General features: G+C 31.9%; 1 protein-coding gene across 1 annotated transcript in view; it reads left to right on the top strand.

Annotated features, from left to right (window-relative positions):
- LOC129224914 (embryonic polarity protein dorsal-like) overlaps positions 1–21535 on the top strand; it is a 43923-nt gene extending 22388 nt beyond the window's left edge. Inside the window, exons 7-12 of the mRNA XM_054859461.1 lie at positions 6583–6723; positions 8438–8536; positions 9620–9853; positions 14468–14560; positions 20157–20219; positions 21129–21535. Coding sequence (XP_054715436.1) covers positions 6583–6723; positions 8438–8536; positions 9620–9853; positions 14468–14560; positions 20157–20219; positions 21129–21535 — 1037 coding nt within the window. The remainder of the gene's footprint in view (positions 1–6582; positions 6724–8437; positions 8537–9619; positions 9854–14467; positions 14561–20156; positions 20220–21128) is intronic.
- The last annotated feature ends 1318 nt before the right edge of the window (positions 21536–22853 follow it).

Below are 22853 nucleotides of genomic sequence, written 5' to 3'. Positions count from 1 at the left end.
AAAACAGCGGAAATGCTCAAATATCCCTTTTCTGCAATTAAACGTCATAAAGCTGTCAACATGATGTGTTCCTCTCAGTTTGACAAAACGGACGAAAGCTTGTTTCCCCCACTGACCTAGAGGAAAATCGTTACACTATTCCATTGGCCGTAGTCCCTGTTCTAGGAATTGGGAGCCCCTTATGCCCCCATCAACTGCCGCGAAATTTGGTGAAGTCTTTTTTGCGTGTTGTGAAGAGGCTGAACAGAACCTCTGAATCATTCTCTAAAGAGTATCATCTGCTTAAGCTCATATACTCTGCTCTAGCTCTTTACCTTTTTCTGATAGTTTTGCTTTTCTTTTTTGATTCCTAGGAGTTTTTTTGCTCATCATGTATGGTTTAAAATCAATTTTAAGATATGTCAAAAAAAAAAAAAAAATCAAGAGCAGTATTTAGAAAAAGAGCCGAAGGGTGCGAAAAAGCATCCCCATAACTTTCATCTTTTTCAGCACCATGGCTAAAGACGTCAGTAGAGCAAGTAAGTCATTGTTTATACAATTTGAACGATGTAATACAAACGATGTAATAGTATGCTTGACACACCAATGTCAGTCAATGTGTTAAAAATTAGCTATTTTTATTATTAGACTATTTTTCACTTTACTTTCTTTGTAATAAACCCTGAGTTTTACTTCCGGTTTTTAATTGTTGTCAAAAGCAATGAATAGTAGTAATTATAAAGTTATCATACTTCTGCTTTTTAATTGCTGCCAAAAAAATGAATTATTAATAAATTTAACAAATTAATTTCAAAGCTGAACTTAAGGAACTATATATTTGTGGGTGCTTTTAAAAGCGCTTTTTTCCGCTATACTTGTTCAAAATGTTTTTAAATTCGAGCATACAAATGAACAATATTGAAAAAAGATGAATAGTAAATTTAAGCTATTCTCTCTTTAGGTGCAACATATTTATATTAAAACGAAAGTCAATACCGTTCTTTTTTTTTTTCTTTCCAAAGAAGGATAGGTAACTAGTAAATGTATTTTAAATTTCAAAAAGGCACACCTCAAACTAATTTCAAAACGTAAAATCTTTAAAACAAAATATATATTTTTTTTAATTTAAAGAATATTTCTATAAGCTTGATCCACCCAAAAAATTTGAAACAAAATAAGTGCATGATTTCTTGATTAAAACACTAAAAAATTGCAGTTGATCTTAAATTTTTTTGTTTAGGGAAATTCTGAAGCAGCCAATAAAATTTAAATTAAAAATTTGAAAGAAAAAGAACTAAGCGGTACACAGCTTTTTATGAATAACTTTTATAGTATACCGCCTCTATTTATTCTTCTCTGAATTTTTAATTTAAATTTCATTGACTACTTTATACAGAATTACCCTAAACAAAAGGTAATACGGTCAGCTGCAATTTTTCGGTGTTGCAATTAAGAAACCATTACTTATTTTATTTTATACTTTTTAGTGCGAACCAAGCTTTTAGATATAGCCTGTAGAATTGAAAACATTTTTTACATTTTATCACAGCTCTTAAATTTGAATATTGTTTAGGTACTTTTGATGCATATTTATAATTAAATGCAAAGAATCTGGAAAGATGTGCTTTTTTTTTCACTTATTCATTTTTTAAAGTTTAATAACGAGTTTTGAAATCAAGTGCATTATTATGTTTTCCAGATGCATACTACAATAAAATAATACAAAAAAGAATGTTATTTAATCAGGGGCGCCCGATGAGAGGTCACGGAAGATCGCTGTGACCTCCCAAGAAACAATTGCTCAGCAAATTTTGTCTGAAGATTCGGAAAATTTCGAGACATGTTTGCAATTTTAAATTTGATTTGCAAAGATATAAATCGTCAATTAACGCATCCATGATCATTTCCATAATAGAATATTCCTTCACTAACAAATCAGAAAAATCGTTTATATTGTCAAGAAATGATTGAAATTTTTTGTTTTTGGTTCTGTGTCATCGGTGTCGGTATTCTCGTTGTTTTTGTACTCCTTTGTCCAGTGAGTTCTGAACTGTGTAGGTTTAATAACTTTACTTCTGGAAAGAGTTCTGTGGAACCAATCGTATAAAATGTCTCCAGTGGCCCAAACTCGATTATTAACATGCCAAAATGCAGTTTATCACGTGTTATCTGAAATATTTAGGAGTTTGGATTTTAAATGTGGGGAAAATTTTATCTGTTTGCATTAACGCATCCACGTAAAACCGAAGCTCACCTGTGTAAAGTAAAATAAAGGTGTCAAATCTTACCTGGTGGGCATCGAACCTTTTTTTCACAGCTACATACCAAAAGCTCGTTATAATCACATTTTCTCGAAGAATATTTTCTCTTACTAGAATGGGGAGCAAGGGCGTATTTAATTGGGGAGCCGAAGGGGCCCTGTAAAATCTGGCCCCCTCCCAAAAAAAATTTAAAACCACTCATTGTGAATAAGGACTTAATATTTTTAAATTTAAATCTCAAAATTTCTCATAGTATTTTGCTTTGGAACCTCCCGAAAGATATTTCTATTATACGTGGCTGGTGGGGGTGGGGGAGCCGAGCAGAGGTCTTTCCCCTGTCCGAAAATGACCTAGTTACGTCCCAAGAACTGCGTTTATGTCATAACACATAAACTGATAAGTTCGAAATCCCGGAGGAGAATTTAATAAGCCTTAGAGGGAAAAATTTGTTTTCAATTATTTGAACAGCTATTAATTCTTGCAAAATACATGTAGATCTTAACAAAGAATCTAGTAAATGTGATTTAAAAAAGAGCTTATTTTATTCTCTTTGATACCTATGCATTTAATATTTTACCATTTTGTTCAAAACGCTTTTTAATCATTTGTTTAGAATTTAGTTACATACTTTAAAATAGTTCAGAAAAAGAGAGAAGAAGAAAAGCCTTGGTTTTCTCAAAATATGTTTTCCCCTTCATGATTAGTCATCTTAAAGGGACATAACATGAAAAGAATTAATTTTCTATTGATTAGGCATCTAATGATATAATTAATAAAATTTTATAAATTGTAATCGTTAAACTATAAAATTAGCATTACACGCTTGTTCACGGTGCTTACAAGCATAAGAGTGCATGTTTTTCAGATTTCCTGTAGTACCCCCTCCCCCCCTTCCCACAAGGGCCGGTCGATGTTAAAGATTCCAGGGCTGAATTTCCTTCCCAGTCCGCCCCTGCTCGATAGTCTTCAGTGGCTAAGTGATCAAAAGCATGTTCTCCTGCTGCTACTACCTCTGTGTCTTTACTCCATTTTATTTAGAATCTTTTAAGCCTATGTCTCACTCATAATTTTTAAAATTTGAATTTTACTTTTCTTGATGATGATTTATAATAAGTATTACGACTAATCTAATGCTAATAGCAAAATACCCAAGTTAAATTTTATCCAAATACCCAATCTTTGCCTTCAATTTACAAGTTGAACTGCACTATGCTGCGGACACTCGCTGATGAGATAAATTTATTTTACCTACCAGTTTGTTTTTGCTCTCAGCTTCAATGAGATGACATTTGCCTTCAGCTCGGTTATTCACTATTCCTGACTGAAGAGATCTAATAAGAATGAAACTGCAGTCTCTGGCTGGGATAACCAGGCTGTCTAGTTTTTGCATGTAGTTCTGCCTTAGCCCTGGTGCAGAGGCGGTAACTTACTGCTAAATTCCATTTTTGTTGGAGTTTCCTGTTTTTGCACCTGTAACTTCATTTTTTATTATTTTGCTTTGTGTTATTTATTGAGACCTGATCCATTACTGACGAATTCTGCCTGACTTGAAAAAAAAATGTACTTTTTTATTTATTTGTATTACATCTTATGTGGGCTAAAATCAAAATTCTACTGAAATTTCTCAAATCTCCTCACACATATTGCAAAAGGTTGTTGATAACAGAAGTAGTACATCAATTAAAAGTTAAAACTTGTTTAAAATTTAGGATTTAAAAAGACATTAGTTTCTGTCTTCCTAATATACAGGGTGACAAGAAATATTTTGGACACACTTAATGCAATATAATTGTAATTCTAATGAAAATATTATGACCAAACTTCACAATATATATGAATACATTATTTTGTCTAATATATTTACAAATTTTCGAAGTGGCTACCTTTAGCCTTAATACAGAGCTTTAAACGTGTCACAAAATTTTCGGCTATGGGTAACTCACGTACTGATATTTTACCCCATTCCTTGCATAAAAATTTCTTTGAGGATGCCTAATTTTTATGAGGTTTAGCACTCAGCCTCATCTCCAAGACCTCCTTGGCATCAATGACCCCAATCTGTAATGGTTTGAGGTAGGAGTTGCGAGAGAACGCACCAACTGTTTTTGTTGATCAAGGGATGAAGATTAATCAAAAAACATATCTCGAACTCATTTTGAAAGATGTTGTCTTACTTTGGTCGCAAAAGTTCTTAGGAAACAAAAAATGCACACTCTTATGCACTTGCACATAGAGCTAAAGGCACTCAAGATTGGGCAAGACATATTTTCCGAACTTCATTGGAGTCCAAAAATGGTCACTGTGTCCCCCAGATTTGAACCCGATGGATTATTCTGTTTCATTCATATAGGAGACAAGGGTGTGTGCAACCAACATCATAAAACTGTGGTACCCCTAAAGAAATCCTTATGCTAAGAACGGGATAAAATATCAGTAATTGTAGGCTTGCCAGACGTCCCGGTTTTCAGATAAAATTCCGGTATCCCGGCTGGTTTACTTCAGGTCCCGGAAAATGATAAATTTGAATTTAGATGAACAAAAAAGTCGAAAAATAACTAACTACAAAGGATTATTTAGGATATTTACTTTGTCATTTGTAACATAAAAACGTAAAACAATTATTGAATTAGCTTGTGATGGTATTTACAACAATATTGAAACCAAAAGAGCCAATGAAAAGTACATGTAAATATTGTTCATTTTTTTCCTTATTCAAAGTGTTTCTCCTTCCTTAAGTGACTTAAAAATATTAACATGTAGGAAATAAAATTTATCTGCGTTCAGGTCATGTATTATTACTCATGATTTTGGTTCATAATTTAGTAACCATTTATTCATAGCATGGAAAATGAACTACCGTCTAACATAGTCTAAAAACTAGCCAAGGATGTGAATCCTTATGAATACTCGCGACACTGAGGGGGAGGGGGGGAGGGCGAGAGGCTTCTCTTCCGGTGTCCCGGTTGAACATTTCAGAAATCTGGCAAGCCTAAGTAAGTGAGTTGTGGCCCATAGCCAAAAATTTTGTGACACGTTTAAAGCTCTGTATTAAGGCTAAAGGACGCCACTTTGAAAATTTGTGAATATATTAGATGAAATAATGTACAGTCGGTTCTGGTTAATGGAACCACATTGGGACGTGACCATTATGGTCCTTCTAACTGGTTGGTTGGATTAAGCGAACAAGACCTGTGCTGTTTGACCAAACATGCTATAAACAAAGCATTTAAATTCCCTTATTAGTATTGTGAGCCCCATATGTATCGTAAGTATACAAAGAAGAAATATTTCTGTTTACGAAATTTTTCCATTAAAAATAAGTTAAATAAATCGAATAATCTTTTTACACTCGTTCAACAACGTTTTCAGACCAATGTGGTTTTAGTTATTTCTTTTAGTCAGCGATTCAGTTCAATAACCAGAAGTAACTAAAAATGTGAAAGTGAGAAAGTAAGTGTTAAAAGATACTAATCGGTCATTAAAAATTCCAATAAAATATAAACTACCTATTTTACAGCTTTTTTTTTTTTTTTTTTGAAAAAATTACACATTATTGAATGTTCTTACTAAACTGAAAAATTTTTAAATTTCGCTGAAATTTTGATCTTTGCTAGAACAGTGCTGGCATGCAATGGGAGTTTCGTCAACCATTTTTTCCTGTAAATATTTCTGGGTTTAATTGAAAGTTAGGAAGAACCATTATCAATTTTTATTGCACTAGCTGTTAAGTTTGTTGACCCACTTGAAACTCACTTCGAGTGGGCGATTTTTAATTTTCTTCCAATTTGTTCTCATGTGCCTTGGTCCGATTAAACAAATTTTTGGTCCCAATAAGGGAGTAATATTAGGCTTGTGTAGTAGGATTTGTTTTGGTTCTTTTAGATTTGGTTCGAATAAGCGGCTAGTCTGATTAACCGGTGGTCCAATTAAGAGGATTCCACTGTATTCATATGTATTTCGAAGTTAAGTCGTAATATTTTCATTAATATTGAAATTATAATGTATCAAGTGTGTCCAAGTTTTTTATTGTCACCTTGCATATATTATTGCTAAAAAACGGACAATTCCGAGCTCACAAATTTTCCAGATCCAAAAACGAGTTTAAACATCCAACAGACAACAATGCTGATTTTATTAGACTGCTTAGGCATTTACTTTAGCTTGCTTAAGGACTCTATGAGACTAGTTAAACGAGCCAGTACCAAGATACTAAATTCACATGTACTAAGTCCCTGTGTTACATGTTTGCCTGTTTTGTATTATATGGTTTAACATTGTAAAAATGCAAAAGAGATTACTTTTTGTATTGCTTATTTGTTTTTGAATTTTGCTATTTTTACAGCTGGATTTTCTCATGTCAAAGAGCCCAGTAAGATTAATCTTAATGCGCTACGACTGTGCTTTCAAGTGTTCATTCCAGATTCCAACGGAAAACTAACTGTCCCATTACATCCTGTCATTAGTTGTCCAATATTTGACAACAGTATGTATGATTTTTTTATTTTTTAAATTGACAAATTTCAGTTTATTTCATGATAATTATTGAATCGTAATATTTATTACTTTCTACAATTTGCTTTGTATTTTTAATTAAGTAAACATATTACTTTAATATTGGTAGTCCAGTGATAATTTATCAAAAAAGTGCAAAGCTCAAATTTTGATATTGTTTTTTATTTTTATTGCATTTTGAAGTTTTGTACTGTAAAGGGACTGATTAAAGAGTTTTTTTTTTTTTTTTCAAAAACTCGACATTTGCCCTCCATTTTAAATCCGCCTATGTACTACAGGTGCATAATTTAATTTGTAAAGGTAATACCACATTTAGTTATATTTGCACAACCACAATGTCAAGTTTATTGTCCATTAAAGTATTTTAACTAAATTTTGAGAAGGAAAATCTGTTAAGACATTAAATTAGATGAGTAAAAATTTATATTTCATCTTTGCACAAAAATAACTGAATGCAAAGACGAGGAGGTAAATGATATAGTTAAAAAGTAATAAATTGCAGTTAATGGTTTTACACTTGATTTTTGTTAACTTGAATCAGTTTTAGTTCAATATATTATTTATTTTACTAGAAATTGTTTTGTATTCAATATTGAGCTTAAACAAAATTGAACTTAAAAAATTACTGTTAAACAATTGTTATTTTTGATTGTTATTAGAGTTCTAAATTTGACGCTACATCTTCATTAATCTTTCTGACATTTCTTTATTGTTTTGAGTACTTTATAAAACTAATAATCAAGTGTATTAAAGGTGTGGTTTAAATATGCTAGTTATATGAACAGTTAAAATCAAAATTATTATTAAAGACTGAAGTTTTATTTATTTATTTACAGATATCACTTATAACTTGCGTTATAGTATATCTTGATATTAAACTTAGTATGATTAGTGGATTTAACTGCTCACACAGTGAAACCCGGATTTTATGTTTCTCAAGGAACTGGATTAAAAAAACGTAAAAGACAGGAAATATGTAGAAGGAAAAATCAAACAGGAAAAAACTAAATGACTCTTTCAAAAAGTATACTCTTAATATCTATACTTTACAAAAAGAACTTTATTATACATAATATTTTAGATAATTTTAACACATTTAGCTGTGAATCTAGGCATTTAAATTGAAACCTTACAAGTTTTTTCCCTGGTCTTTATGAGAAATTCAATAGTCTTTCACTATTTGTTAGCTTTTCAATGCAATATTGAAAGCAGCGCCGGGCTGTGCTTCCAGTTATTCTTGTTCATCTTTGTTGTTGGACAAAAAGTCCATTAAGTTGGCTATGAATGAAGCAGTATTATTTGTTTTCATAGATTAACTTTCAACATCATAGATTATCTTTAAAAAAGCACAAATGATGCATATTGCTTATTTTAGAGCATTTCCTTTTTTTTTTTTTTTCAAAATATCTGGGACCTGATGAAAAAAGGCCTAAAATGTGGAAAAATGTAGATTTTGGGGACATAAAATAAGGGTTTCATGTATTTAAGCAATTCAATGAAAATTTTCTTGATTTGTGTTACATAGAACTTATCCATATCCTAAAAATAGTTATTATGTTGCTTCGTGATTTTATGTATTTTTTCACTCTGAATTTTGTTATTGCTGAAATGAGTTCTTCAGTCTTATGTGTGTTATTCAAATTCCTCTTTACATATGTACTTTTCTCTATTTTGTTGTCATTTAGAAACTGTGTCAGATCTCACCATAATTCGCTTAAGTCACTACTGTGCTCCAGTTACCGGAGGACAAGAAATTATCCTGTTGTGCAATCAAGTTAACAAAGGTAGAAAATAATACTGTTTGAAGAACTTTTTCTCAATGTTTAAGCAATACAGTGAAACTTGTCTATAATAATACTGTCTATAACAATAAACCTGTCTATAACAATATTTTCTTGGTCCCAGAAGAATGGCAGCATAAATAATCAAACTGTCTAAAATAATACTGTCTATAACAATAAACCTGTCTATAACAATATTTTCTTAGTCCCAGAAGAATGGCAGCATAAATAATCAAACTGTCTATAACAATAACCTGTCTATAACAATATCATTTTTAGGTCTCAACAGTATTGTTGTAAACAGGTTTTACTGTATAAAAGTTATGTTTTTTTAATGTGATGTATCAAACTGCACTAAAAAAAATTTCCCTTTTCATCCCCCTCTCCTCCATTCAGTTGTTTTGCTTTGCTTTTACCCTTACTTAACGCTTTAGCTGTTAATGTGCCTCCTGAGTATATTTGGTGATTTTCAAGCCGTAAGTCACCACCCCTATGTCAGGGATACTCAGTTATCCCTTCCAGAGATTGCAGTTTCATTTCTGTTTTGGGCTCACCAGTCTGGTTTAGGGAATAACCAAGCTGGAGGCAGATGTCATCTCATTGAAGCTGAGATTGTGAACAAATTGGCAGATAAAGTAAATTTATCTCACCAGTGAGAGTCCACAGGCATTGTGCGGTTCAACTCGTACTTTGAAGGCAATTTTTTACATGATTTTCATCAAGTGTAATAATGAAGTTTATGTATTTTTTAATTTCATTATTGGTTGGTTGATTTGATTTTAGTGGTGCAAGAGCCCTTGAGCGCTATACTGCGCCAAACGATTCTTTGTTTTACACTATTTATTTTTCAATTAAGTATCATTGCGGAAATGTTAAAAATAAACGTATTTTGAGGTAGAAGTCAATTTCAAGTGGTTTATTTATTTCATTATATTATTTATTTATTCATTCATTTGCATACATTTTTAAATATCATTTTATTTTCTTTTTAATAAATAGTAAAACGCATGAAAGAAAAATAGTTAAATTTGTAATTTATTTATGCTAACCATATTGTGTCTATTAACAACACATTTGGGGTTTCAGATGATATACAAATATTATTTTATGAAGAATCCGGTTCTAACATCATTTGGTCTGGGCAAGGGCTGTTCTCTCCCCACCATGTTCATCGAAAAGCAGCAATCACATTTCGGACGCCAGTCTATCGGGATTGTGAGTTGCAAGGACGTAATGTTGAATGTTTTGTACAATTGCGTCGACCATCAGATGGAGCTGTTGGCAAGGCTAGACCATTTACCTTGTTACCGTTAACTAGAGGTAAACTGAATTATTATTTACACATTATATCGTGAAGATAGATTTTTCTTTTTGTTTTGTAGATTGATTTTTTTCATAACTTTGTCAGAACATATTTTCCAACATTCGGATTTTTCCTACTTGAAGACATCTAATATGCATTCAAACCCTAGGGTAACACCCTTCTGATAAAGTATGAAGTTGTTTTAACTATTACATAAAGCCTATCTTCATCATATGAGGCAGTGAGAAGCAAAGGGATGGCAAAATTAAAAATTTGGAGATAACCAGTACAAATGGTAGGTGAACCCCTCCTCTGTTTTGGGGCACTAGGTAGAACTAGTAGCCCTGGTAGGATTTGCTATACAGCATGTTTTAGAAAAACTTTTCAATTAAAGCCTACCTAGGACTAGAACTTTAAACACGTTTTACTCAAAACTTGAAAATGTTCACTTGCAGCCCTCTACTTCTCACTCCCTCATATGTGTACTACAATGTAATTATTTGATTAATGTATCGAATTCTGAGAGTTTTCTGTATTTTTCCCCCTAAGCCATTTTGTGATGCCAGTTCAGTTATTTATAGGCCTATGTTCGAATGTCCCCCCCTTCTACATTTGTAATTATTTAACTGTGCATATTACCAATAATATAATCGAAGAAATTTTTATATGTCACTATCACAAAGGTAGTTTCTGCCATCCCTCAAATTGCTTAAACCTACTATTTTATGCCTTATAGGGTAACCTTTAGAAGACCCTAATAATTAAAAGTTTATATTAAACTAGTATGTTGTTACTAATCACATCACAAAACTTTCTTCTATGTCTTTGCTATGAATTCTTGAATCTGACATATTACTACAATTTTTGTAAATAGTAAATTTTTTTGTTTATAAATGCTTAATCTGGCTAAAGTTAGCGTTTATCCCGTTAATTATTGCTTAAAATTAACTTAGTCCTTGAAACTTTATTCTGTGTGTTGGGTTTGCCTGCTATGCACTATTTAGCATTGTGCTTATTTGCATTGCCGAGAAATTAAGGAGATATCGCTGAGTTGGCTTCATTTTTTCGGACTTATTTAATCTGTGCACAAAAAAAAAAAAAAAAATAAACATGTAGATTTCTTCTACCTAACTGACATACATTAATGTGTTTTAAGTATTAAAAATTTATATCAAGTCTTATTCACATAGTCATTCATTGCAATGCATAGCTCCTTTATTAACAATATTTGTTTACATTTTGAGGAGTTTCCTACTTCATTCACTGAGCCCGATATTATGTGAAGGGAAAAAAATCAATTTAGGCTATTGTGACAGGAAACCCCCCTTCCCCATGGGCAAATTTATGGGGGGCAGAGGGGTGCAATGCCCCCCCCCCTCCAGTTTTGGGACGGCTTTATGTAGTAACAACACCAATTCCAAAAATTTAAATTAAAAAAAATATTGTTATTTTTTCTTTTTTGAATAGTTCAGAACTTCATGGGTGGATTTATAGAGGAGGGCAGCCCAGTTTTGGAGGACTTTATATAGTAACAACACATCTTCCAAAATCTTAAAACAAAAAAAATCATGACTTTCTTTTTTGAATAGTTCAATGAAAATGAAGAGAAAAGCGGATGTCCTTTTCTGATGGAGAAAAGAAGGGGGGGGGGGGGGGGGGAACATTAAATACAAATAGTACAGCTGTCACTGGGGTGCTGAAAATGTGTCTAAATTCACTATTTTGGACTGAAAAACATTTGGGCAAGTATATAAATGAAAATATAGGCTAAACGAACTATACATTAAGCTGCAACAATTGACGATTATTTAAACAAATTAGAACTTAAAGCAAATGCTACCCCCCCCCCCATTCGCGCTAACAGAACGATCTACTCGTTATGATTTGGGTCCACATTTCAAGTATATTTGTCCATAATATTTATGTTCTTAGTAGATTAGTTGGCCTTTTGAAAAATTCTAAAAAACAGTTTTTTTCCCTTCTCTCTCTCTCTTTTTAGAGAGAGAGCGAAAATAAATACTACCGCAAACTGAATAAAATTCAGTTATCTGAGTGTTCTGATTAAATAAATCTTTTTACTTAGAGGGAGAGTACAATTTTACTTACTTTATAAATACTGTTTAAAAAGTAAGGTAAGTCATAATCATCTAAGTCTAAGTGAGTCAATCCTTGTCATTATTGAAATCTAAATAATTGAGTCATCAAAAGTTTTGGAAAAGTTTGCTGAAATTTTATAAAAATCTATAAAAACCTAACAAAAATTGGTAAAAATCGTAAAAACCCTTTAACCATAAAAACTGATGAATTTTCGTAAAAATTACAAAAAATCAAGCAAAAATTTGCAGGTAAGAGTGAATTACAAACACGGCCGAATTTGCCTGTAAGATAAACAAGCTATTGCTTAGGGCCCCTGCTTTGAAGTCACTCCCAAAAAAAAATTATGATTCATTTCTTAAAAAAATGGAAATTGCTTGAAAAAACTAATTTTATTTTTAAGTGCTTGAAAACCTTTGGAACCATTTGGAAACATGTGGCTACAAACCTTAAATTTTAAAATTTCTAACAAATGGTAGAGGGGGAGGAATGCCAAAACATGTCAAATTCAACTCCATGCCACATCCTGCATTAAAAATGTAAAAATCATGGTTTTCACGTTTGTAATATATTATTTGAAATAAATTTTTGTGACTCACATGTTTCATATCTTTCTATTTATTCAATCCCGAATGCAGTATTTTGGAAATTCTTTTGTATTGATTGCTTTTATCTTACTTCTGCATATTGTCTCTCTGTTTAGCACGGAAAAAAATACACACTACTTCTATTTCTTTTCGTTTTCTGCCCCACTTGCAACTGAAGAAAAGTTGTTGTCATGAGTTTCTTTTTTCTTTTAAATTAAAATAGCTATTTCTCACAAAGTTAGAACAGGACTGTAAAAATTTACAATCAAGTACTAAAATATCAGAGACTGGAAAGTACAAACGAAGTGCGTTAAATAATTTTATTTATTCTAGAGTCCTTGAAAATAATTAGATAAGTCTTGGAAAATCCGAAGCAAAGTGGGCTCCAATTACTTCTACTGCATATTGTTAATCTGTTTAGCCGGGGGGGGGGGGGGGGGGGGGCACTTTTCGTTTTCTGCACTAGTTATAATTTTAAAAAATGTTGTTGTAATGAGAAATCTATAGTTTATTTTATTTTTTTTTAAACCTAAAACGGCTGTTTCTTACAAAGTTTGAATACTGTACAACTGTATAATCTAGTTATCAATTTCTATGTCTATCTAATTAACCTTTATAAGGCTTCAAAATGCAGAATTTTATATTCATTTTACAAAATTTCCTCCGGGGGAGAAACCCCCGGCCCCCTAAAATTGGAGATATTCTATTTCCCACTTAAAAGGGAGCCCTGCGTCACTCTCTTGATACCAGTCTTAAAAGTCACTCTTAAAGTCAATTCAAAAAGGACAGCATTAAAACACACATTAATGAAAACGACACACAAAAAAGTAAAGCATGGACTTATGCATCACAGGAAACAGACAAAAACATGGGAGTGGGGAGCAATAAAAATGTTGCTAAAAAAAAATCCTGCCCCCCCCCCCCCCCAGGAACTCAGTCCTAAATCCGCCTGTGCCCCTCCCTTTTTTTCATGAAAAATTGCATTTTACTTCAAAATCAACTTTTAAGTTGGGTTGGTTGGGGGAAATGGGTCACTGGGGTAAGTGGGACTTAACCCATATATTTTCTCAATAAAGGGTGAATGAGGGGTTCCTCCACAATCACACCTAGATCAAATTTTAAACTGTCTGTGAACTCAAATGAGTGCTTAAACATTTTTTGTCAAAAATTGCAGTATCCCTGAGTCTTATACTGCAGTCAATAGAAAAAACTAAAGTTGAGAGTACTCCATTGCAACCAGAATGTTTTTAAAATTTTATTAATTGGGTTACTTCAAAGTTGGAGATCAACATTTGTTGCTCATCAAAAAAAAAAAAAAAAAAGTAATATCCCAGAAACTTGTTTTAAAAATATCGAGATTTTCTGCAGACTTTGGAAATTGTCTGCGAACAGTGTTCACAATAAATTTCACAAATGTAGTAATTTTGTTTTTTGTTCTATAATTTTCCGTCATACAGATTTAAAGGATAGTAAATATCTCATAAATGGATGCATTTACAAAAAAATATTTCATACTAAAAAATTACTTACTTTTGCAAGTAAGACCCTCAGACCCCTTTTTTAGATATGCTTGATTTAAAATTAAACAAAAGAGTTACAAACAAATTGAACAAAAGAGGGACCCAGTTACCTCTTCTTAATAAGTGGGACACCCATCTTATTTTTTTAAGAATATAATTATTAAGAAGTTTTAAATCCTTATTTTAGAAAATAATGATAAACTTTTCTTTATTAATAATGTCCAGGATAAAATAGGTCAATAAGTTGAAGTTTTTCGTCTCAAAACTTTTGCATAAGGTTTTAAAAACGAACTTTTAAAAAGGGTCCCACTTACCCCAACCAACCCTACTTTGATTTAACTTATGTATGCTCTTCAAAATAATTTGGTTTCTTAGTAACACTATTTTATTGATTTTTTTTTTCCATTTTACTAATTACACATATTTTCAGATCCTGAAGGTATAGCTCGAAAACGCAGTAAATTTGAATCCTTGTGTTTGGATAAACTTGTTCCACCCTCCAGTGTATTGCACGCCCATGAAGGTATTACATTTTTCTCTCTGGATCACTTCTTAGATCATTTTCTAGTTGCACCTGTTGTAAAACTTTCATCATTGAGCTTAATGAAACATCTACATTTAAGAAACTGTGTAAAGTTACCTATTGTAGATTCAACTATGTTTTTATGAGAACATGCAACATTTTATGGGCTTAATCTCATGCAAAACTTGCTTGGGGTCATTCCATAGAAATGTCAACCTCAACCTCAGAAAATTTTTTTCCACAAAGCCTTAATTGTGACCTATCATTTCATTCAGCATACTTTCTAGTACATAAATCCAATAACAGTTTGCAAAAATTTCATTCGGTGTTTTTCTTCTGGCTCTAAACGTGCGTGGTTGTAGAAAAGGCTTAGCATGTGCAAAAAACATGCGTCTACGTTTTCTTGTGTAATGTAAAATTTTTTGCAAATTTTTAAAAGAACTATGTTTATTCTAAATGAATAGATGTTGGCCCAATAAAATTGACGGTTCTTTTTGTATACATTATAAGATAAGTCTTTTAATTAGTTTGGTTATTTAACTGAAAATATTTACGTTACGTTAGTCACGAAAATGTGCTATTTTCTGCTTAAAAACTAAACCAGATGATTGAACCAAACACCACTTTTTATTTTCTTACATTTGTGTCATATCTACTTAAAAAGTGTAAAATATTTATTTTAGTATCAGTAGATATAAAATAATTAGTGTGACTAACGTAACATTTGAGCTGTGACTAACGTAACATTTTTAAAATGACTGCTAATATTTAAAACTTATTTAATTTAATGTAAATTTTCATGAATAATTTTGAATATGTAGGCATTCTATATTGATTAAAAATATAAAAGGTGAAAAATACCAGTAATATTACATTGTAGATCTTCTGTTTACTTTGAAAAATACTTTTTTAAAGGTCTTTATAAAGGTACTTCCAATTTAAAGAATTATTTAAAAAGAAAAAAGGTGGGTAAAGCAAAATGAGTACTCTGCTGACTGTGCATTCAACACAAGAATCCAAGCTTAAGAATTAAGATAATAGAAATACATTCTTAACAAAGGAGAACGTCTCTATTTTTTAGAAAATACATCTCCACCTATTATTAAGATGAAGTAACGGCTGCTCGTTGGAAAACATTTGAAGATGTTACATGATACAGTGACAATAAGCGCTGCTGCCATATATTTCAGAAAATGCAAGAGTGATCATTTAGAAATTCAAATATTTGCGGTGATATCTGGAATTAAAATGCATTCTGCAAAAACGTTCAAATATTTTTTTTTTTCAATATTACATTTTAATTCAAAAGGATGCACAACACTATTCGTTCGATGAATCAGTAAACCTTAAAAAATAATATGTCATTGAAAAGTACTACGGAGTTTCTTATAACGATAAGTAGTATATCAGCAGAATACTAGAATTCAGTGAAACTACTAACTTGCAAAAAGTTAATTTTTTAAAAGAGAGATATTTAGGATTTAATTAACCCCAAGAATGATGTTATTCAGTTTGTAAAAGCAGTTTTTTTTAATTTGTTTATTTTTTTTTTTTCGCACATTCAAATTGAGTTAATTGAACTGAATCCTTCCATTCAATTTCTTACACTAATATAGAAAAAAAGTAAAGAAAGAACCATAATACAACACAAAGAAGGTTCCTAAAAAGTGTAAAAGTAATATAAGAACAAGAAATTAATTATAAAAATTTTTTTATACATATTCATTGCTTGTTATTCGATGGTTACGTTAGTCACGTTACGTTAGTCACACGCAGTTTTTCGGAAAAGTACCATTTAGTGCCAAAAAAGATTCGTCTGTAACAAATCTGTAGTACGATTTTAAAAATAGATTGTTTGCCTCTTACAAATATATCGGCCAATTTTAAATGTCTGCGTAACTTTCAGAAAAATTGGCCTCGTAACATAAGCATTGTTTCTCAGGGTTGCAAAAATGTTACGTTAGTCACGATGCCTTTTTTGGTGAAAAAAACACATGCCAGCGCTTATTTTGCTTCAAATTCTTAGTGGAAATGAAAAATAGTCACCTTGTGCATTTTAAATCTGCATATTAAACCAAAACACATTTATTTTTACTCCCAGTGTCAGTAAAAAGAGTTTGAAAATCAGCTGCGAATGTTACGTTAGTCACTATGGAATGACCCCTTGCTAAAAAATTGGATGGTAGAATTCTGATTTTATTTCTGTAATTAAAATGTTATAATAATGTACTGTAAACCCTCATTTTACGTGGGGGTTACTTTTTATGGAAATGACACGTAAATTAAGGCTTAATAGTAGTGTTTAAAAATAGGGGTTAGGTTCCATAGATAAAAAAAATACTTCATTCTAGTGAGATAGAAAAATATATAATAAGTTTAATATGCACTTATTCTGATACATATGCACATGGTGCAGTTAGAAAATATGAATTAACTTGGTGTTTAAGAAGTAGGGGTGGTTATGATATTCTTTCGGCAGTCATTAATAATTTTTCTCCATCGTTCTTTGTGGTGCATCCATGATCAATCATGTCATTTCCATGACGGAATCTTCCTTCACTAACAAATCAGAAAGATCATTTACCATTATCAAAGAATAGCTCAAAGTCTTCAGTGTGAAAGCTTTTAGTTGTGTGTCATGGATGTGGATATCCTCGTTGGTTTTGCTTTCCTTTGTTACTTCCAAAAGCTCTTCCAGTGAGCTCTGAATCGTGTGAGTTTGATAACTTTACTTTTAGAAAGAGCTGTGCAACCAATAGCAAAAAAAATGTCTACAGTGCCTCAAGCTTGCTTATTAGCAGGTCAAAATGCAGTTTATTATGTGTTATCTGCAATATCAGAAATTTGGAGTTTGAAAGAATGGAAAATTTTATCTTTTTGCAATGCCACATCCGCGTAAAATCAAAACTTATCCTTGTAAAATAAATAAAAGTGTCAAATCTTTAAACGCCTAAGATTAACCGATGTAAGATGAGGGTCTACTGTAATTTGCTGAATCCATTGTTACGAGTGTTATATTTTTCCATAAATATTTGCATTTTAATGTAGTAATTTTTTACTTTGACTTTTGAATTAGTTACTTTTGAAAAAAGTATTCCAAAATTAGTTTATTGCACTTATTAAAGCTTATTACATAAGACTCTTTTTAACGCAATTTTTCTTTCTGCATTTTGGAATGTTTGCATAAAGGTTCAAAATTTGATTTAAGGGAACAGAAACTGAACCTTTTATAAATTTTGATGCATTTATATCAGGGGTCTCCTACCTTTTTCACTCGCGGGCCACATTGTACATTTTTGGAGGCTAGGCGGGCCAGACCAACAATATTTTAGCTCAGATGGTTTATTTGTCACTACCCCCCTCCCCCCCCCCCCCCCACCCATAACATCGCGAATATATATTTTAATTTAAGCGCTCAGTAGTGGTTTTTGAAAATTTCTTAGCTTGCTTCTAAGTTGCTACATTTTCTTATAGGTATTTGCTAGTAGTTAAATTAAGTTATGCTTTAAGTGCCCGTAAGTCTCTAATAATGTAACGTTAGGGAGTTTTGTAAAACTTAGAATAGTTCAGAAAACTGAAATAAAAAGTATTCTTTGTCACAAAATAAAGTGAAGTTTTTTTTAATAAAAAGGCTAATGAGTGAATGATACAAGACAAAATTATTGCAATGAACAACAAATTTATTTTGTTGAATTAATGATGATTAAAAACTTGGAAATAAAGGAGAACACAACACGTGTAAACCTTTTTAAAAAGTTAAAAAATTAACGAGAAGATTACATTTATTTATCAATTAAAATTTCAGTCCATTCAGGGACAAACTTTGTAGTTCCGATCAATAAGAGAGATTTTAAATGTTCGTCTGATAAAGAAGATTTATATTTAGATTGAACATTCTTCAATTTTAAAAACGTCTGTTCACACTTGCAAGAGGATGCAAAAAAGAGAAAACATAGCCCTAGCATGATATTTTAAGTTCTTAGTCTTTTTTTGCTAGAGAACTGTAAAATGGAGGTAGGTTATCTCCCTTGTGGCATTGCTGATGGAAAGCTGTCTTGAGTAAGTCATTAGTTGTTAACTCGATGATTTTAAGTTGAATTTAAGTAAGCAAATTGTCAATATCACACTTAAAAGGGTTTTTAAAGAGCTAAATTTCATCTGATGCACGATCAAAGTCTTCAACGCGGTTTTCAAACTCATGACGTAGCTGAGACATGACTTCCGAAACGTGATCCTTGGGAATGGTAGCAGTGCTTAGTGCACTTAAATTCTTATATGTTTTGAAGCGATTAAAGTTCAAAGATCTTAAATGCTTTTCGAAAAGTATGAGTTTTTGTCTGAAAGCTTTGACACGGTAGCATAAGTCACAAACTGAAGAGTTTTCACCTTGCAGTTTCAAATTCATAAAATTAATATGTGTCACGAGCAGTAGCGTACCTATGGGGTTCAGCACCCCTGGCGAACTTAAGAAATTGCGCCCCCCTGCTCTCCTTCAAGGTCGCCCCGATGGAAATTCACCGGAAGTCAGAGACCTCACAGAAATTTCTTTCTTTTTTGGGGAGGGGAGATGTGAGGGGCCGGGGCATTTTGGCTAATTGATTCGGCACATAAGGATGTATTGCAACTTTAATATTCTCTCTTTTTTAAATTTTTTTAATGATGGCCAATGTTTCTTCGCAGTAGACATTGTGTTTGAAAGAAAATGTGTGCATGCTCGAATTTTATCATTCGTAAAATTGGGATTTCATTTGGCAAATTGAGAATTTTCCCCTTCCCAAAAATTTTAGTTCATTAGTAGAATCATCCGGTATAGAACGTCCACCACCACTGCTCCCTTGTATACAAATTGTGTATAGAAGTCTTTAGCTAACTCAGTGAATAGGAGTGAAATTCAACGCTACGCGTAAAAGTCCCCTCCCCCTTTTTTGAGGATTAACCATTGTTTCATTTTCACCTGTAGCTCTTTTTCTTGTGAGTTTTTTAATTTTTTAAAGCATTTTTCTACTAATATGATCATTTTTTGAATAAAATTTTTAAAAAAATCAATCAGTTGTAATGCCGCACCCCTAGCTGATGCGCTCCTGGTGAGAGCCACTCCTGCCAGCCCCTGGGTACGCCACTGGTCGCGAGATCAACAGCGTAAACCAATTTTCAAACAAATGTACTGTCAGAAAGTTCAGCTACAGGATGACGCAGTTCAGTTATAAAAATGTCAATCGCTTCTCAAAGTTCAAAAAACCGCTGCAATACTTCTCTGCTCAACCAGCGAACTTCACAATGGTACGGAACATCTGGGTAAACTCTGTCTATTTCAGCAAAAAAGAAAAAAATGACGATCTTTGAGGGAACTTGATCTAATGAAGTTAACTGTTTTGACAACTACGTTCAGTAATTCAGCTACTTTCAAGTATTTCCCACACAAGGCTTGTTGATGGATAATACAGTGAAAAAACATGGGGTGAACACCCGCGGGCTGGATAAAATCTGTTCGCGGGCCGGATTCAGCCCACGGGCCGTAGATTGGAGAGCCCTGATTTATATTATGTATGTTATTTATCTACTTTGTTCACAGTTGCTCTCAATTTCTTTATTTTAGCAAGCATCATTTCTCCAAGAGTTATTAAACATGCTGTTAGATCTAAGCCAAACCCATCAAATGGTAAGTTTAACATTTGCCTTAACATTATGTGTGTTGCAATTCTTTTATTTTCCCTTGACACATATTGATTCAGCTAAATTTTTATCTAGACCTTTCAAAATTATTATTATTTTTTTTTTATGTATCAAATACAATTAATATGTATGCTGGAAATTGTTTCATTAATGAAATAATGCATCCTGTTATAATGTTTTTCGAAAAAGAAATATTCCCATTGACCAGAATCATTTTTTGAATGTGTCAAACTCAAATGAATAACTGTATATATATGCATACAGTAGGATCTCAATCACCCAAGTTTATAACTCGAATATTCCTTTATCTCGAAGTTTTCATTGAGTCCCAAACTCTTGAGACTGTTGTGGAAACTTCCCATTACTCAAACTACCAAAAACTCGAACATTTTAGCCAGTCCCTTGGGACTTCAAGTTATTGTGAGTTGACTGTATATATTATCTGTATTTGGAAAAAGAATATTAAAAAATGATAATTTTCAGAATGAGATTTGGCTTATTGGCAATAGAAGTACGAAATTAAACGAAAATGATTGAAAAAAAATATTGAAATAAGATGACTATTTTTACAGAAAGTGTGTTTTGTATCAACTCAATTTTTTGTTAAATCTCTAATTGCTGAATTATTTAAATGAATATTTTTTGTTTAGCTTTTTATTTACAATCATTTATCATGTTTAAACTAATCTGATATTATTGCAGGAAAATTTCATTTAAATTTACCTTTTTCGCGTTAAAATAAACTGTTTCGGATCCGTGTCTTCCCAGTTTTCTTTGTCACCATTTGCAGTGATTAGCTAGGCAGTCCAAAGAAATACTATTATTTTGTGCCCTGTATCTAGAATTTGTTTCAAATCTTGATTATGTCTGTGTGTGATTTTTTTTTTACTTGAAGGGAATTGTGGATGTGTTTCGCAGCCAACACAGCTACTGCATCAGGCCTCTAACCAGGATCATAGCTGCCTAAATTATAGTAAAGCATCTACAAATAATATTAATGATGACAATATGCATTTTAAGCAAAATGAATCGAAAGTGAACTCTCCAGAAAGTGTACAAAGGTATGTCGTCGGTCAAAGTCGAAGTGATTTGTTAGAAATTGCTGCTGTGCAGTTGGATGAAACTTCTTCTCATACCCCGTGTGAAATTTCCTGTGATGAAACATTTGATAAACTAAGCAGCCTTGATTTAGGTTTAGACAGTGACATTGTTGATTTAAGCAACATTTTGTTGGATTCATTTTCCGAATCATCTGGACCAAACAACTCAGCACAATGCGTTGATGTGCGGAATCCAGCATAGATGTAATAATTTTATGCTTCATTAAGAAAAGAAAAGCTTTAGAAGTACGATGTTTACTGGCAACATGGTTGGCTGCTGCTGTTAACAGCTGCTCATTGTTATTAATAGAGTTTTATTTTTTGCGGAAATCTCCTTGCATTTGTACTTGGTATTCTTTGATAACTAAATTGAAGTTTCATAAGGTGCCAAAAGTGATATTGTTGAATCAATATTTTTCTTAATAAAATCAAGAAGCTGAAATAATTATTCAACTTTTACCTTTCATTTAATAAACTAAGCAGTTCATTCTTCGGAATAAAAAATTTTCCGAATTTAAAAATTCAATTCTCAAGTGAACTTATAAAAGTGCAATTGAAGTTTACTGGATATAATGGTTAGGTAAATGATAGCAATATGAGCCGCTTAGAGCTGTAACTACAGTTCATAAAAGGCAATCAAAATTTGTCTTTAAAATATTGGTTTAAAATATTTGCATTGAATCTCAGTTAACTATTTTAAATACTTTATAATAATTAATTATTACTTTAAATATTTTCTTCTTTGAGGGTGAAAATAGTTTTTATTTAATTTGTTATTTTTGCTAGTTTTATGGAAAGTTTATAGGAGTCTCCCCACAGCCTGTAGCTTAATAGCATAAATATCTAGTTTTGTTGGAATCTTTTATACATATCCTCTTGGTGTTTCTTTCTTTTTCTTTTTTCTTTTTTTTTTTTTTTTTTTGGTAAGATTATTTTATTATTATTATTTTTACATTTATGTGTCATTTTATGAAGAGTGATAAAAGCTATACATTTTAAAATGTAACTAGATAATTGCTGATTTTTTGTCTTTCTTACTTGAAATTTCCTTTCTTATAAATGTATTGTAATTTAGCTTTTATTACAATTTCAAACTATGGAGAAAAATTTAGTAAAAAAGTATTAGTCATGAAAATGCCATTGTTCACTGTTAATAAATCCTTGTAAATATAATAGGAAAGCTTTAGTGAAGTATGTGTATGTAATGGCTCTTGTATACACACATTTAAGTATGTGTGTGTGTGTGCACATGTATATGTTTTTCCTCTCTTCATGAAACAAAAATTGCAGAATGCTTTCCACCTATTTTTGTATAATTAGTTTTCATTTTTGTACTATTTGCTTACCTTTCTAATATTAACCAGTTCTAGATATCATTGTACGATGTTGGCGAATGTGATAATAATGCATTATGTCAAGATTGTAGCAAAGTTTTTTACTTACCATAGATACTCATGTATAAGTTGAGAAATTTGGTAGAAAAATCGAGGTTAAAAGTTGGGGGACTTACCCACCTGGCA

This window comes from Uloborus diversus, chromosome 6, assembly GCF_026930045.1.
Source record: "Uloborus diversus isolate 005 chromosome 6, Udiv.v.3.1, whole genome shotgun sequence".
Lineage (NCBI taxonomy): Eukaryota > Metazoa > Arthropoda > Arachnida > Araneae > Uloboridae > Uloborus > Uloborus diversus.
This window is presented reverse-complemented; position numbering and strand designations above follow the sequence as displayed.